Here is a 19328-nt window from a genome sequence, read left to right on the forward strand (position 1 = left end):
AATGCGGATATTTATATAATATGGGTATTGAATGCTCACTTTGCCCAAAGACGTCATATAAAAGGGGTGACAATTATCATACACACATTAAATCAAATCACATTTGGAATAATTTTCTCTGAGGCTAGGTTTCTTAATGCCGACTGATCACACAGTAGAGCTCAGAAAGCCGGGTTAATGGAAAATAAATGTATTTATCTCATGATGACTAATGCATAACCATTCATAGTTATTGGCACTAATAGTTAGACGAGTCAAGATGCTTCAAAAATAAACAGCACTCATAGTATTATTATGAAATAAAATTATGAATTAAGTAAATTGGCAGTTAATGTGGTTAACAACCGTCTGCGCGCTGTATATTCTCATGCACAATAATCATCATGTTGCATTTCTTTTGCATATTTCTAAATCTGCTTTAAAAACAAACAAACACACACTTAATGTAAGATGTGGACTTAATATTAACACCACTTCTGTTATGGGAATACCAGCATGTTCACATACACTTATGAATAGCTTCTTATATTGCATTTCAATAGGTAAAGCCATATTATAACTATTACTATATCATAGCGATTACCCTAAGATACCTTCTTGTTCATACTCTAAACGTGTTCATTTTGAAGTTATTACACAGTGTAGAGGGTAATAAAATGGTAAATATACCTGGAAAGAATGGAGTTGATAGTCAATTAGGGGCTCATTAGCTATCTGACAGGAACAAGAGTCTGCAGGACTCCAACCCTCGAGTATTGTAATTGACTACCTCTGCATAAGAAACAAATGTTTCTTTTATTTCACTGAAACTATTCATCTACAGCAATGTGGCTAAAGAGCTCAAAGATGATCCTTTTAATAGCTTTATGTTGCCGCAGTCAGGTATTTATTTAATTTAATTATAGGCTGATAATGTGTAGTCATAACTTAATCCATTACCTTGTTCTAGATGTTCACTCCTTGCTTCTTCCAAATGTAAAGCTCTATTTAAGTTAGATGTATTTTTAGTGCTCAAGAAGTATCAAGTAGTTTTAAGATGTATCTTTACATACCATCTTTAGTGACCACCTTACACAACAATATACCCTTTTCATTGTTATTGTAATTTTGACTAGTCATTGCAAATAAAGCACAAATGAAGGTGTGTCCCAGTGAAGGTGCTTTCATGCTGAAATTCACCAGGCAAAATGTACTTCCATGGTGTAGCAAAAAGCATAAACGAGGGAGCATAGCTAGCAGGCGAACAACAGCATTCAACAAAGTTACAAATTATACGGTTTCATATAAAATACTTTTCCTTTCATTTCTGTCACTGTCCTTGCAAGTCCCACTCCCCCCCCACCCTCTTTCTCTGCTGAGTGTGTTTTTTCACTCTGCAGTTATAAAACAAGAATATGAATAAACAATATTTCCCAATTGAGAGGTCAATACCATCCCCTCTCTCTAATATGCTGTAGAACCTTATGATTTCGCAGGTCAAAATGTCATCGATTTGAACGCTACAAGAGGCAAATACGGTCTGATGAGGTCTGTGGATTATCTTGACGTAACCGGGTCAGGATTTTAGGAAAGAGACAGAGTTTTTTGTTGTTGGTTCCATTATACAAGGCAGACATTTCTACGGCCAACATCTCCAGCACTCAGCAACTCGCAACAAAACAATTTAGAATTGATAAATAGCACTACAAGGTAAGAGGATAAATATGTATGTTTGATTTGGGTGTGAAGTGTCCCTTCAGGTACTTAATCTTCTAGAAATCCTTTTCACGTCCAGACATATTGTAGAAGTAGGAAATGTAGATATCTCTATATAAGTTATGACTGTAGTCACATTTTCTGCCTCAACAGCCTCATTCACAACATATTCTCGTAAAGTTGCAGACTTTACAATACGTGATTGGAATCCTGAATTTAAATATGTACATGAAATTTATGGCCGTTGTGAAAATATGGATTCTGTTGCTACCAAAGTCAACACTATAAAGCAGTGGAATTTAGTATCTCTCTTAAATTTTAAATGGTATTGCGATTTTAATATGAAATAGATGTTTGCTTAGCTTTGGAATGAGTGATTATTCTGTATTGATAGTAGCAGATAGTTAGATTAGATAGTAGATAATAATAATAATAATAATGAATAATAAATGTCAGACGCTGTAAGTGAGACAGTGTTGGTAAAAATCTGTTTCTTTACATTCAAAAAACAGATTTCCGATTTGACTGGAAATTCAATCTTTTGTTCCCTCAGGCATATTGTAAACACAACTGGCTGTGAAGCGTCAGCTCAGAAAGAATGAAAGTCATTTGTTAGTCCGTATATTTTCCATTGCTAGGAGCCATAATACCTGGCTGCAGAGCCAAATATTTCTCCCTTGATCTTAATGCATTTATTACCCTAGAGCACTGAATAAATGTAATTTTCATAGACTGTATATGTGATTTCCACTGTGTGTGAACAGCAACCAGTGGATTTTTCATGGAAAACTTGTGGTTTCCCCAGCAAGACTTAATATCCTGGCTCTGTCCTTCATAGCTCTGTCCTACACAGTGGGGGTCCTGCTGATGCTGCTTCTGCTTCTGCTTTTGTTTCCCTCCCTAATTCATTCATTCATGTTAGGATTACTGAAAGGCAGTGTGCAAGACAAACATTTTCTCACAGTCTACACAGAAACAATCTCATCACAGTTAAAACCACCTCTTCAATCCCCACTGTTGAATCAGCTCTTATCTGTTTGCTTAATGTTAGATCCTTTGCTAATAAAGCTTTTATCTGCCACGATTCTATCATGACTAACAAGATTTACCTTCTTTTTTTAAATCCCAAAGTATATGCCCATCTCATTGAGTCATCACGCCCAGAGTATTTCTCTTTCTACCAGCCAAGACCGTTGTTTCACTAACAACTTAGTTTCTCTTCTTGGCTGTTTCTCCACCTTTGAGTCTTAGTTTTATTCTAAAAAATAAATTGCCTGTATTATGTGTTTTTAATCTGCAGACTCCCTGAAACTTTATCTGGTTTTATTCAGGAATTTTCAGACTTGTAATTATCCAACAGTATCCAACAGAGTCCCTATTCTTGGTGATTTTAATATCCATATTTGTTGCCCTTCTTCCTCCTTGTTTGATTAACATTTCTTCAAATATTTTAATCGTACCCAATGTTTGCAATCACAGCCACTTCAGAGGACACACAATTGACCTTGTGCCTTGTGATTCCAGGTTCCACTCCTCTCTCCTTTCCTCAAACCCTCCACACTTCTAAATTAACTCTCTGTTCCTTGTTTCTGTCAAGCTTTTACTGCCTCAGATCTTTTAATACCAATGGATACCAGAACATGGCAGCAGAGGAGCTTGTCATTGTAGATTCTGTAGCTCCAGTCAGATATAAAAGGTCGAACTCTCCATCTCTGCCATGGTTGAATGAAGAAATAAGGAATTTAAAAAGACAATGCAGGAAAGCAGAGCGAAATTGGAAGAAGGATAAAGACCGTGTCCCTCTTGCGTGTCTTAAACATCTGATGTTTACTCACTAGTGTGCACGTATATTTTTCTGGTCATAAACCCAGAATTCTATTTAAAACCATCAACTCAGTCAGTTGAATCCTCCCCAAACAGAAGAACTTTGTATTCAGATTTCAGAGAGCTTGATTATGCCTCCTGCTCATATTTAACATAACCACACTTTAGTGAAATCTCTCTCTCAAGCTGTTGCACTTTCAAAACCATCCACCTGCCCTTCAGACTGAATTCCCACCTGGTTTTCAAAAGCGCTATTTGAGTCTGGATGTTTTAAATATTAACTGTTCTCTGTCTACTGGCATTTCCCCCTAAATGTTTAAACACGCCACTGTTTACACCCTCTTAAGCCCTCTCTAGAACCCTCTGTTTTAAGTAATTTAAGACCCATCTCTAAACTTGTTTTCAAACTGGTTTGCGCTGTCGACACAGTACTCTGGTCAAGGTCTCCAATAACTTACTACTTGACACCAGAACAGGCCTGTATCCCATTTAAATTCTCCTTGACCTCAGGCTCAGCCTTTGACACGGTGCACAACACAGTCTTAATCAACTGCCTGAAGATTGTTGGCATAAATGATGTAGCTCTAAACCTCCTCATCTGTCAAACATGTCCTTCTCTGTCATGCTTGTAGAAGCCTCATTCTCTCATGGTCTTCTTTTTGTGGACACCCCCCAGGGGTATATTCTGGGTCTCCTCCTATTTACCATATACATGCTACCCCTGGGGCAAATCATGCGTAGACATTAAATCGACTTTCATCGTTATGCCGATGATAGGCAATTGTATGTCCCTTTTTAAAGCCTGGCACCACCAATGTTTGTTGTTTTATGTCATGCCTCACTGAAATTAAGAATTTGATGTTCCAAAAATGTCCTGCAGTTGAATGAAATCAGAGATTAGCACTAGCAGCATTAACAATCTCTCTTCTAGTCTGGATGCCTTATCTGATAATATTAAAAAGGAGACCCATAACCTAGGTGCTATTTTAGGCTCTGCAGACTAAAGTGGTGCACAACAGAGACATTTAATAAAAATCAGGCCATTCTTTTCATCTGCAGATGTGTAAAAGGTCATCCATGCTTTCATAACCTCCCGACGTGACTATTGCAACACACTTTATTCATGTATCAGCAGGCAAAGCATCCAAGGACTGCAACTTCTGTGTGTGTGTGTCATAATGGAAAAAATGCTCCTGTAGACTTGTAGGGGAAGCTTACACAGAAGTGTTTTTGTCAGGTGTTTATACATCTGTCTGTCTGGATGTGGACAGATTTTGTCACCGCAATAGCATTGCAACCGTGCAAGATGAAGTCACAAAACTTTACAGGTGTGTAGCCACCCCCCCCCCCCCCCATGAATAAATACTAATAAAGACTGTTTATGTGATTTCCACAGAGAAACCAGAGGATTCTAAAGGATGGAAAAAAACACTTACTTCCTTATCCCTGCCTTGGATTATCTTTCTGCTTGGCAGTTAAGAGATCCATCTGTTAATCAGACCTGCATCTGATATTATCGCTATTAACTCAAGGATTACACTCTCAAATCACATAAGCGAGGTAAAAAGGTGACATTTCTAAGTTGTAAAATCATATTAATACATTTCTGTGGTTAGAGGGCCACATTAAAATGGGTAATTTAGCTTCAAATTAAGTCTGTGTGCAGTAGTATCACACAGAATGGGTCTTAATTTCTTTTCCAATACTTTTAGCTATTAGCTGTAATGCCTGAAAGGAGCTCTTCTGTTGAATTGCATTACGTTGAAATGCATTCGGGTCTTTCTCTGATGTTAACTGAGCCGAGCTGAGCCGAGCCGAGCAGCTGGTGAAAAAACAGTAATATAGTATTACACATTTACACACTACACAGACCACAACGGCTTCACGTAGGTATGGCCTCGGAGGAGAGCATTGATTTAGCTGTTTGGTAATTCTTCTTTCTCTCTCTCTCTCTCTCTCTCGCTCTTACACACACACACACACACACACACACACACACACACACACACACTCACACACACTTAGGACAGAAGTGTGGCTGAATAGTTAGGCATGTCATGCATTGAGGCTCTTGTACTGGACGGGAGAAGATCAATAGAGAGTGGCTTTGAGGTTGTTTATGTCCAAACAACAGTGATGAGAGCTGAACAGAGTTGGTTAATGGATTTTCTGATCCGTCTGCATCTGCCGATACGCATAGTTTCCGGCTCCTGATATTGGCACATGCTCTCTTATGCAACGGTATGTAGTGTTTCAATCAATTTATTTGCCACTGGTTGTAGCTACAACTTTTTTTCTGCAGTGAGTTTCCCTTCGATGACCATAAGATGGCAGCATTGACTTTTGAAATGCAGCTGAACCAAAAGAAGCGTCAGGCATCATTATATCCTCATAATAAAACCATAAGTGCATTTACTGAGAGATTAAAAGTGAAGATTTTGTGGTGGGTATTACGTGGTAAAACATGACCTACTGAAGTCATGTAGCTGTAGCTCATTTGACAGTTAAGGACTGTTTTCTAACGTCTAAAGTTTAGGTCCCAAGAAATATTAAAACTTTAATGTGAGTGGGGCTACTGTTGATAATTCAGGGCCACCAAGGGTTGAGGAAATTTTTTTTTTTTATAGCATTTTTGACAAGCTGGATTTTGGAAAACATTGTCGCGGGTGTGTGTATTTGCAGAGAACACCCTGTTCCATGTAAGGCAGATTGAAAAATGTCAAGTTGTTAGTGTTAAAACGGTACATTTGTTAGATTAATTTTTTGAGCCTACAAAATCAAGTTAATGTCATTTGACAAATGCTTTGGAAAGTTTGGATTGTTAACACCATTTTGAAAACCCCACGACTGAGTAATGGGCTCCCTCTCTTTGTCATGGAGAGAGAAGAGAGAAATATTGTAGATTTGCAAAGTTTTTCTTGTTTTTCAGCAGGTATGTTTTGCTTGTGAAGCACGGGGGAAGCTGACAGATGTTACACAAAACTACAGCCTGATTTGGCACATTCATTGCGTTCTCAAACTGAACCCTAATGATCCCAACATAACAGGAGTAGCAATATGTTTTCATGAGCTTGGATGCAGTGATGATGAGGGACTAAATATCTCGTTAAGTGCAGGGGAAGTGGAAAACATCCCATTCCCTAATACAAATAACATTGTTATTATTGCTAATGTATTGTTTTCTGGTTGGGGAATCTTTCTCAATGTTGTGAGCCAACTGGAGTACTTTGATGGAAATCATTAAGAAATGTGCTTTAGTGTTGTCATATTTTAGCCCTATTTTAAATTAGCATCGTTTTTCTTTTTCTCCGTCAGGGTTTGTCAAACCTGTTGGACATTAATGAGTGTCTAGCTAATCTTTTTATTAAAACTGTTAATCACAATGACTTGTTTACACCAACATTTTAATTCTAAAAGTATTTTTTCTCTATTAGGAATAAAGAGCAACCTACATAGTCATATTATTATAAAGATAATAATTAGTCATTATTATTTTGTCAGATGTATATTTTGAAATTGTTTTTAATTTTTGCAGTTTTGCCTTTTCTCCTCAGGATTTTTTGAACAACCTGGGTTCATCAGAGCTGGATGAAGATGATCTTATGTTGGACCTGGACCTTTCTGATGATCAGCGACATCGACATGGTAATTAAAATTATTTTCTATACAGACAATCTGTGTCTCTTCACAGACTTGCGTGGGTGAAGGTTATGAGAGATTATATCAAGCGATCATCAGTCCACCTCCTGGACACTGCCGATGTGTCCTTGAGCAAGGCACTGGATCCCCACACTGCTGATAGAACAGCTGCCCACTGCTCCTAATACTAGGATGGGTTAAAATGCAGAGTCTACATTTCACTGTGTGTGCTGTGCTGTGTACATGTGTGTGTGACCATTAAAAGAGGATTCAAAACCTCAATTTCCATTTCCTTTTCCATCGGTCTACATATTCATGCGTTGTTACTTACTTTACAGTTATTACAATACTATCGGGTTAAAGTCAAATGCATAATTCAACACTATTCACAGCTGGGTCAAATACTAGGTCTGTTACTTTTTATATCTTGATACATTTCTTCAAAATTATTGTGTAGCTGTGTGTTAGGAAAATAAGCTACATGTTCTTAGACAGAAAATATTCAAATCAAGCCCTTTATCTATCACTCCTTCTATTCAAGAGAACATCTGCTCATATTTTCTCATCTTTTCTCCCTCGTATTTGTTTTTCTTCTCTTCTCTCTCTCTCTCTCTCTCTCTCTCTCTCTCTCTCTCGCTCTGTCTCTGTCTCTCTCTCTCTGTCTTGTTCTCTCTCTCTCTCTCTCTCTCTCTCTCTGTCTCTCTCTCTCTCTCGTCTTGTTCTCTCTCTCTCTGTCTCTCTCTCTCTCTCTCTCTCTCTCTCTCTCTCTCTCTCTCTCTCTCTCTCTCTCTCTCTCTCTCTCTCTCTCTCTATTTACTCCACGTCTTTTTTCGCTTTCATTAATCCACCTCTACTGCATCACCTTACAACATGAAACCAGTACTCTCCCTGGTTCATATTAACACACCTTCAACGGCAACCTGTTTTCAAGTGACCACCTACTTTGATGTAGCTACCTCATCTACAGCGATTTATCTCCTTAACTGTTTTGGCATTTCAGTCACACTGCTCCTGACATGCCTCATGGTAGAAAAGTGACAGAGGAGAATTATTGCTTGTGCTCTGCCACATTGCAGCATGGAGTACCAAACACAGTAACCACAACCTCCTTTCATATAACACATATATAAACTATTATATTTAATGAGTGGGGTGGGTGGCTGTTGTTGGCGTGAATTCTTAACATAACTGCTATTTTACTGTTGTGAGTAGACGTAGTGAAGTGAAATGATGGATTGCATTTTCAAGCACTATTCTTATTTAATCATTCCTCAGCAGGAGCAAAATTACAAGCTCTTGCAAATGCGGTCAGCATTAATTATGTTTCAGATTGCAAATGTTTGAACACACCTCAAACTGCAAAGACACAAAATTTAGGCTGAACACCGTTTTTGACATTTGGTGTATGATACATGAATATAATGATCATTATCAATTGAAGCTAAAATGAGCTTGAAATGTGATAACCTTCCATTTCTGTGCTTCAAGTAACTAAATACAGGGACTACCTGTTGAACTGTAAATATAGAAGACATTCACTCTCTGCTTGACTCTCATTATGTGTGTGTGAGCATGTCCGGCTTTGACTCTTATCTGACAGATCTCAGAGTCTAGTATATAATTGTGAGGTTAGATTCATCTATATCTAGGCTACATTCAAGTCCCAGATGGACTCGCAAAATATTACAGCTGCAGTCAAGTAAAGTAAAATGCTCAGCAGCACTACGGAGTAAAGATTACAACAGGAGCTTCAGCCCTAATAAACTGAATTTCCTGTGCTTATGGGAGTTTTGGGAGAGGGCAGGTTTGCACTCAGCACTTACGCACTCCTGCACAGACACACATATTCTGTACAAGGAGACATCATCATTACTTCACAAACTAACACACACGCATGCATGCTTAGTCATTAGACCCAATAGTTTGCAGACTGTAACCTGAAATTAAAGGTTTGATGAATTGTTCTCATGAAGTCAAGGGACTAAGACTTTGTTCTGGCGATGGGAGAGTAAGGTTCTTCCACACACTCAATTTAAAGAGACTAATTTAAGTACTCACACACACCTGCACACATCTATTCAGGCGGTATGCACAAAGCAGTGAGACCAGATACATGCACACGTACATATAAAGATAGCGTCAGACGCATACAACTGGACACGCTCTCATCCCGCACACTCTCATTGGCATTTCTTATTTTTACCTCTCTCAGGTGGCTTGTTGAAGCCTTTATTAAAAAGCAAGCACTTTCACAGCAATTTATGGCCAAGTGTATTCAGCTGCAGGGCTCTGTGCTCCCAATCCAACTGTGACTCATGCCCTGTGGAATCAGACGTGGACAAAAAAACGGAGACAGCGGGACCTTTACAAAGACATGAAGAAAGGCTAAATCTTGGCTTCAACACCATTTTTTATTCCAGACTTGTCCACACTGCTCTGTCAAATGTGCCATTAAAACAACTCATAGTATTTTCATTGCACAAACCTATCACTGCTGAATTTTAATAAGCTGATTTGTGACATGACTGGTGTTTTATAGCTCTAATGACATTTGGGAGGAGATGTAAGTAGAGAGTTGTTATTTTTGATGAGTAAAATATGTTGTGGCCAGGTTCGGCACATTTTAGGTGTCAACTGAGATGGGAAAATCAATGTGATATAATGACAATGTGTGTGTTTGGGTGTGTGCGCAGTGTCCAGAGAAGACTCCAGTCAGTCCCTGGCCTCCTGTCTTAACCTGCTCCCCTCCCCCATGGACCCATCAGGAGATCGCATTCCAGGGAAAGAAAACAATCTGAGGTAAATACGTATATCTGTATAAGTATAGATCGTGTGCATGTGACATCACGCTTATTTCCCAACCCGGAATTCAGCCATGTTGGTTGGTATACACAACCAAGACTGCGGCCGTTCACGTGGGAGTTGCTGCAACGCTTCGTAATTTTCTTTGTATTTAAACGTCTAAGATTGAAAGAAAATGGCAATCGTGTGCGCAGTGTATACTTGTGGTCATAACGCTACTCGTGACCCAGAGAAAAGGTTCTTTAGATTTCCTAAAATCATCAAAAACAACGATCCACAAGAGAGGGATGAATTGCTGTCTACCGAACGCCGTAAGCTGGTTTAGCAACATAACTCGTGAGGATTTAACAGAAGAAAAAGCACAATTCACCCGTGTGTGTGTGTGTGGCGTCCACTTTATATCTGGTAAGAGCTCATGCTAAAGCTATGTTTTCAATGTTTACGTTAAACATTTGTGCTTATGATATACCTGAACTCTGTAAGACCTTACTTCTCGTCACTAGGAGAAGCGGCAAAGCTTTATGATAGCAGCCATTTGCTCTTTTCTTCTGTGCATGTTTTTGTTTTGCTTATTCTTGAGCCTACTTCACTTGCGAAAAGCATGCTTCGCTTAACCCAGCCATACAATCACAGTGTGCGAGGATAACATCGCCGCTCTCCTCACTCACAAACCACGGCTTGAGTGGTGCATCTCGAGCTCTTTGAGAGTGATGTACACGGGCATGGACGAGCACCCTGTTATCTTTCAGTGGTTTGGTAAGAAGACTACCAACCCAGCCAGAAACAAAGAAATTCTAAGCATCTAAGCTCTTGTATGCCTTCATTTGTGCGTTGACGTTTGTAGCACAAGGCAGTTCACAATATCCGGATATTCAATCGGCGGTAATGAATCTAAATCCTCAATATAATCCGACAGCTTTAGCGTGTACGGGTCAAGGCCGCACATTTGGACTTTTTTTCTGAATCTTGCCTTTGCAAAGGACTCCAGAGAGTCACAATACTTTGAAAAAGTCGGAGTTGTAGTTGTTCGCTTTGTTGATTTGTTTTCCAACCAACATGGCGTCGCACGCATACGTCACACAGTTTTGTCACGTGTTTGCACACTACCTATACTGAGTTGTGTGCTTTCCCTATAAAGCTATAGTGGGTGTGCAAAAAAATGCAAAAGTGTTGTTAATGTAATTATGTGGACATTTTAAGCTGTGTTTTCTTGCACTCTAAGTTATAAAGCAAATGAAGACAAATACTTAACAAAAGACGTTTATGTGTGTGTGTACTTGTGTATACATGGGCTAGACATAATATAACCACAAACATGACGTTAAAAACAGGAGAAGAATTGTCTGGTATTGGCCTAAAAAAGGATTTAATTTAATTTAAATTTAATGTATGCTCTGTAGAGTATATCTTCATTACAGTATAGCTACAATATATATATATATATATATATATATATATATATATATATATATATATATATATATATATATATATATATATATATATATATATATATATATATATATATATATATATATATATATATATATATTATGGTGTATTTTTACACCACACACTCTATTGCCACTTGAGAGACAAACAGAGAAAGGGAGAGGGTTATTGTCTGTTCTAGGAATTGCTGATCTAGAATTTTCCCTGTAAATGCGTAACTTGTTTTATGGCTTTCCCTCCCTTGGAGATTAGACGGGACTCTAGTACAGAAAGATGGAGGGTAAATAAATAAATAAATAAATGCGCTTCTAATGAATATGCAAGCTGTCTTTCTGTTCTCCTCTTTCTCCCAGTAGCCGACGGCTGAAAGAGAACCCTTAGAGTTTCTGTTTGTACATTTGAGTACCACCACAGCCAAAGATGGTTCCATATCTGATTTGATTTGGCCTCATGTTTCCTCTCTACGTTCAGAAATCAAGATAGGTCTTGCTGGGCATGAAGAGAAATGCATGCACACCCACACATCTGCACAATGATTGCATACACACATAAACAACAACACACCACACACACACACACACACACACACACACACACACACACACACACACACACACACACACACACACACACACACACACACACACACACACAGCAGCTCTGTGGATAGGGCTAATTTGGTTTTATGGAGCCAGTGTGTAATAAAAGGGTTGTATCACCAGTGGTGTTGTCTGGTTATGTGTCTGACAAGCCAGCAGGTGATTATACTCGCAGTGCTCCTCTCTCTGCTCCCTGGATGAATTTCATTTAAGTTCTGCTAGTACCCATAGAGCAGTGTTTCTCAAACTTTTTCAGACCAAGGACCACTTAACCAATAAAAAAACACTCACGGACCACCTATCTCCCCAAATATCCAAAAGCAATAGGCCTGTTTACCACTCCAACGATATATTACAACTGACAGCCTAATGATGAGCTTTATGTGAGCTTCTCTATATCGCTCCTTCACACATTAAATCAACAATACAAATACAACTACGGATTCTACAAGCATTTTGTTCATATGCGATTTAAACGGTGAATGCTGATAGATGTTACACATCATATGAAAGGTAGACTACATTTATTACTGAGTTTATGTCCGTACAGAGCCGCAACTTACCCACAGCAAGATCGTTTGCTACTGAGAGAAACTCAAAATGCAAACTGTGACGGCGCCTTCGTGATGTGTTTCTTAAATTAATCACGTTTTCTCTCAAACATTCCTGAAGGTTTCCCAACGTGATCCTTGTGTTTATCTCAACATGTCGCTTGAGTTTGGCGAGTTTCATAGCCTTGTTCGCCAACGACTCGTAGCACAAAACACAGTGTGGATTGGGATCCTCTTCTTCTCCAGTCCAAAAAAAATCCAAATGTGATGTAGTCGCTGTGATATTTCCTCTTCACTTTAGCGCTGGACTTTCCGCGTTCAAGCCGAGTTTCACAGCTTTCAGCCGGGTGGTGGTTGGACGGCGAACTGTAACTCAGTAACGCACACAGAACCACTTGTAGCTTCTGGATCACCTGCATCAGGACGATGCACCTTCACTGTCACGTCAGATCTTTGATTTAATTTTCTTTTAACTGACCCTGTCTACAGCCATTGATCCATCTTGTCAGTTGACCGTGCAGATCATTTATGACGTAAGATTGTAAAATTAACCTACGTAGCTACGCTACATCTATGCTACACTCAGGTCTCAGGTTTGAGAAACACTTTAAGCTTATAATATATTAATTTCAAATGTGACATTTTACCAATATACTCACGGACCACTCTTTGAGAAAAACTGCCATCGAGTGAATGGATACATCTTTCTATCCACGTTGTCCCCTAAATAAACTAGCTATGAGCTTCTTTGTTTGCTGAGATAGTGCAGGTTAACTTGTGTGAGTGGTTTCAAGTAAAGGTTGAAGGATTTATACGACACCATTGAGACATTGGACTTAGCCTTGGCTTCTTTTTTTTCTGAGGAGGGTTTTTATATTGCTTCTAACACTCTTTGAATGTTGCGTGAAGAGAGAGACATTTTCTCTGTCTAGACAGTGTCAGTGAATCATGCAAGTTGGGAATCAACCTTTTCAACCCATCCAAGGTTTTTGTCAGACAATTCATTGGTTGTTTAATTTATACTGAAGTCCCACTTGTCTTTGAAAGTACTGGAGGAGCATTAATTTCCAGACATACACACAGACAAATATTTGCATTATTCCTCTCTGTATACAAGGTCAAGGCTAAAAAGTCATTTCTCTAAAGCCAGTTTTCTTCTGTTTGATCGAGTTTGCCTGGACTGCAGCATCGCAGTTCAGACTGGAAACGCCATAATATGAGGAAATGGGTCCCACCCTTTCCAATCATTCAGAGACGGTGTGTTACGATATCCCTTCAGCAGAGACGAAAGGACATGAATAAATGAATAACAGATGAAGGAATAGGGTATTTTTCTGTAGAGCTGCAAAGATTAGTCGACTTAGCGATTAGTTGATGGACAGAAAAATATTTATCAACTATTTTGATAATCGAATAATCGTTAAAATCCTTTTACATGCAAAAATGGCAGAATGCTGTCTTCAGCCTGCTTTTCCCTGTTTTATATCATAATAACTGAATATCTTTGGTTTTTATGGACTGATAAAACAAGACATTTATCGACATCCCCTTGGACTTTGAGAAACTGGGAATCTAGAATAATGATACTCTATAATGAAAAAATAATCCTTGGTTAAAGCCTAAAAGCTTCAAATTCCCTAACTTTAATTTCTGGCGATCATGCTGATGTGTTGCATGTTTTATTTTTATAGTATGATATTAGCAGTTAACACCAATTTGGCAGTAGGAAAGACCATTCGCTTTGCAACTAAAGTATTGGATAAATATAAATGTTGACCCAATGATGACGCTAGATAAAATGTGAGTGCATCATCCCAACTACTATTCATTCCTTAAGGGGGAAATGAATGCTTTTTTATATAGCACCTTTATAACAACACTTTGCACTAAAGTTTTGAACTTCTTACTCCAGAATGACTCAAACCGCCAAAACAGTTGACATCACATAATTTAATACTGACAGTGAGACAGTGATGTGATGTAGTGGGCTTAGTAAGTGTAGGTTCAGTTAACTTCTTCACAGCAAGGGAGCCATTTTTGGAGCTGAAGGGCAGAGTAGATGTAGCGTAGCTACGCAGAGTAACCTCGGAAAACATTTTGAAAACCGACTGGATGGAAAGAGCAGCTTCACTTCGATAACATATCACACCTTAGAGGCTTTGAAAGACTTTCTGACTCTTCTTATTTTGCTTTCCGTTTGATTTCAAAGTGAATTCAACATTATGTTTTATTTAAATAACACTTAGGTATCCATGCCTGCAAAACATGTTTTAATCAGTTTGGACTCTGGAAGCACTGGGGGAGGTTACATAATGGAGCCGGGTCTGAGTTTCTTTCCCTGATCAACACAAGGCTGCTGGCATATGTTAATGTCCCACTGTGATACTTCAATATCTGCACTGATTTCTTCTTAAAGAATATTTCACACAAATGTCACTGGAAAATGTGTAGTGTCTGAGTGAGGAAGCTAAAATTGGAGAGGGGAAAGAGAGCAAAGAGTGTTTGCCCAGGGCTTGCTCTTTCTGTCTCAGTCTCCCTCGCTCTTTGTCTCAGGTTCAACATTCCCTCAAGGGGACATTGATTTGCTGGAGGCAAAGCAAGCGCCCCATCTATTCACACACAAGAAAACACACACACACAACACACAACACACAACACACACAACACACACACACCTGTCAGTCAGTCAGCCTGTCCAGAGAGAGTGTCAGCTGCAGGATACTGCTGGCCGTCTGACAGGCTGCACAGAACATCTGCTACATACACACACACACACACACACACACACACACACACACACACACACACACACACACACACACACACACACACACACACACACACACACACACACAGTCTTGCACGCATACTTCCTCTTCCATGTATGACAGTTTGATGATTTTGATGGCAAGCATTTAATTCTCTGTGTTTATTACTTTGTAAACATTAATACCTCAATACAAAGCTATAGCAGTAAACGTCATGTGCTAAATATTAGTTTACATTTAGTTGTGGATGCATACAGTAGGTGTGGAGAGGGGGAGAAAGAGAGAGTTGGGGATTAAAGAAAGACAGGAACCATCATTCACTTGAATATAGGACAAAGAAATATGGAGTCACAATATCCCCCATCAGCTCGTACATGCTGCACAGTCGCTGGTGAACAGGGATCAGTCAACAGAGACGCAGTATATTCTACAATAGTTTTTAATCACATAATCATTGACAGCTTGGGATAAAACTCAGAGGGAGAGAACACGGGGAGAGCAGAGCATAAGGTTTAGTGATGCGGCTAAGAAAGATGTTTCTAGTGCTGCAACAAACGATTCAACATCGTTGATCATTATTGAATAATCTGCTGATTACTTTCCAGATTAATGGATTAACCGCATCATATCAAAAATAGTTGCAAATACATTTTCTGTGATTCGACCTATTGATTAATTGACTGATCGTTGAGGCTCTGGATGTTTCCACTTCAATATCTTTGCCGTAGCTAAATAGTAAAAGACAGTTTTTAGACGTTTTGGAATAAATCAGATATGGGTTGCATTTATTTTAGCAGAGGTCGAGTGTGTGTGTGTGAATAAACTTTTAACACAGCCCTTGTCCAATGCTTGCATTTCATATCAAAAATCTAAAAACAGAACATTTCATACAGGGCTGCATATTGACAGAATGTAGATGGAACAAAAATGCTTTTTTGGCATCAGCTCATGTGCACTGTTACATAAAGCCCTCGTCAGCGCACTTTTGCCAATTGCAGCACTTACTGTGGATAATATTGCCCATCTTCACTGCATGACAATGGGGAGTGTGCCTCAGTGGCCTTTGGTTGGTGGAAGAGAGGCGGAGGGCGTGCTAGAAGGTGAATACTGAATATTTGTTTGTATGATATATTTGAATGTCTTTTTATTAGGTCATTGACTCCTCCCTTGTCTCTCCTAATAGAAAAAGACACAGAGGAAATAACATTTTGACAGTTGCGGTATAGCTTGCCTGTTGCTATGGTAACGGCAGTCCGCCTGTTGAGTGTTCCTCTTCCCTTCTTCCCTTCTTCTCTTCTTTCCCCTTTTTGTTGCTGTTGATTACTATGGAGAAGACATGTAATCTGAGCAGAAGACATGCAAACACTCAGAGGGGTCTGTCAATATGCAGTGGACACTCACGAAAGTCTCAATGTCCTCATCTTCATTTAATCTGCAGCTATAACTTTCACATGCTCTTGCATTTCATAATAAGACTTATTAGAAAGATGTCAACGTATGTGGACAGATCCCAACTCTACCCGATGTCAACGTAATTAAATATTTTTGTTTATATTTCCAAAATGCACTACATCACCCTGTACAAACTTAAACTCTCATTTCACAGATTGTACGGCGTATGCTTAAGAAACAGAAACGGAATCAGTTGGGTCTTGTAAACTAAAAGCGTCATAGTCGGTAAGACAGATAGTATACTTTGAACTTGTCATACCTGAGTCAGTTGGTAGTAAGACAGCGCTGAGCAGCAAAGAGAAGTGTAGAGAAGGTGTGATTGTGATTCGAAAAGACACCCTCCTCTCACATTCAAGTAGATTTGGTGCATAGTGATATACTCTCAGTCGTCTCCCACAGAGACATGTAATCTGTGATTATATAGAATTTGCTCACAGTCACACATAAACAGTGGAACAAATGTGTTTAATGTTAATATGATTCATAAAGCATATCAGCCAAGTTGATGTCTAATCCCACCTGACTCAATATAGTCAGCAAAAAATAACATGCACATCTCCTCCTACAGCAAGTCATACACGTACAAACATTCACTCACATGCACACATGCACATTTATAAAAATAGACAAGCAGAAAGAATCCATCTGAGCCTGGGAGTGGAGCTGGGGACAGATAAAATTCACTGCAGCATGATTTTCAGACACACACAGCATACAGAGGGAGTGCGAGGGAACACAGCAGATTTCCCTCCCTCTTGCTGGAATATAATGATGCAGAATTTATTAATCCAACAAGTGGTGACAAAATTCCCTCTTTTATCTTGAATTAATCTGTGCTTTTTGGACTGTTTAACATTATATATGAAGGGTAATATGTTGGTTATTATTATATGTGTCTGATACATTCTTTTAAAGGAGATAGTTTTATTTGTACTGGCTAAACATCATGCACTTCAGAAGCTATGGCTGAACGCTTTCACGCTCATTTATATTTTTCAGACCAACATAATAGGCCAACGTCTTGTAGTCTACTGTCATGCATGGTCCATTGCTGTTGTTTAGCTTCTAATTTTCATCACTTAATTGGGTTTATTAAATGTTCAACACACAGAGACTAATTAGTGTTGGCTTCTGTTTTTCCCCTCTTGCTTTAAGTGGGAACTTGTTGTTCTGATTTGTAGTGCAGAGAAAAACATCAGATTGGCAATAAATAAGTCATTCCTTTGCTTTCCGTTACTTAATGGTCTGTTCCAGAAATAAAAGGATTCATTGAAGTGGAATCCACTGTTAGTCTTTCGCTACCAGATTGTAAGACAATGGCACGGGTGTTTTCCTGAACTTTAATGTCATTTTGCAGCACATGGAGGATTTTTGAGTTACAGAGACGGGGGCTGCTCTTTTGTTTCTGGCTCTTCGTGCATTTTCTGCCATTCATCTCTTTATCACCCCTTTTTTTTGTGGACTACAGTATACTGTATGTTGATCTTGAACATAGTGTTGATACAGCATGCTGAGATTAGAGCATGGTTTTAAGAAAATGTACCGCAAAATGCTAACATTTGCATTCTGCAGTGATACATTGATGTTTTCCACCTTGTTTGTTGCTTCCTCAAACACATTCCTTCTACTATTGCAGACAAAAAAGCAAATGCTGAATATTTCCCATGAGAATTTGCTGCTGATATAACTGCCCTTATTCATGTTTGGGCTTTGTAGTTGTCTGTGGAAGGTAGTATCAACATCACCGAAAACTAGGCTCTGGATATGAAAGCCTCTGTACAGTAGTCATTACGCAACTTTGCCTTTTTGAGTCAGAGCCTTCCAATGAAATGACTTTTTGGGTTAGTAAGTGGCAAGGATGTACGTATTTTTGCTTTCTTTACGAGAGTTAGATGATGAACATTAATATCAATCTCATATCTGTGCACCAAGTGGAGAAATGTTTATCCTAGTTTATGATAAAGACTGGAAGTCAGAGGAGGCAGCAAGCCTGGCTCAGAACAGAGATCTAAAAACAATAAATTGTGGTTTAGGGGGAGTTACGTTCTGTAGCTATTTCTTGGCAAACAACAGCTGGATGCAGGGACTGTGCACAGCATCCTGAAGTCTTGTCATCACACCATTGTCACAATACTAGAAATGTAGTAGTAGATACCAATAATTCCACAATTCTCGATACCAATGCAATACCACTTTACAAAACAATAAATCCCATGTAATTCAATTTACACTCCTGTTTTTTGTTATAAATTGGTCATCATTTCCTCTCTAGGATAATGTTTTTAATGCTATGAAAACATTTCCTTCAAACGAGAATAAGATTCTCGGCAAAACAACATTTTAAAAGATTAGATTTAAATATAACATGATAACGATTACCTTCGCCCAATACACATTTTACTGAATAGAGCATGAACGCTCCTTGATACAAGTCATTATCACTTCCGATACCGTCTGCTAACAGCTAAGCTGGACATGACACAGAGGTGCCACGCGGATGGATACACTTTTGTTTATCTAGACACAGTTATAGTATGAAACTCTAC

At 38.8% G+C, this 19328-nt stretch overlaps 1 protein-coding gene across 1 annotated transcript in view; it reads left to right on the forward strand.

Moving 5' to 3' along the window:
* The window catches only part of ccser1 (coiled-coil serine-rich protein 1), a 129268-nt gene that overhangs the window by 13615 nt on the left and 96325 nt on the right, over positions 1-19328 (forward strand). Inside the window, 2 exon segments of the mRNA XM_029439707.1 lie at positions 7074-7164; positions 9852-9957. Of these exon segments, the coding sequence (XP_029295567.1) occupies positions 7074-7164; positions 9852-9957 (197 nt within the window).

This window comes from Cottoperca gobio, chromosome 9, assembly GCF_900634415.1.
Source record: "Cottoperca gobio chromosome 9, fCotGob3.1, whole genome shotgun sequence".
Classification (NCBI taxonomy): Eukaryota; Metazoa; Chordata; class Actinopteri; order Perciformes; family Bovichtidae; genus Cottoperca; species Cottoperca gobio.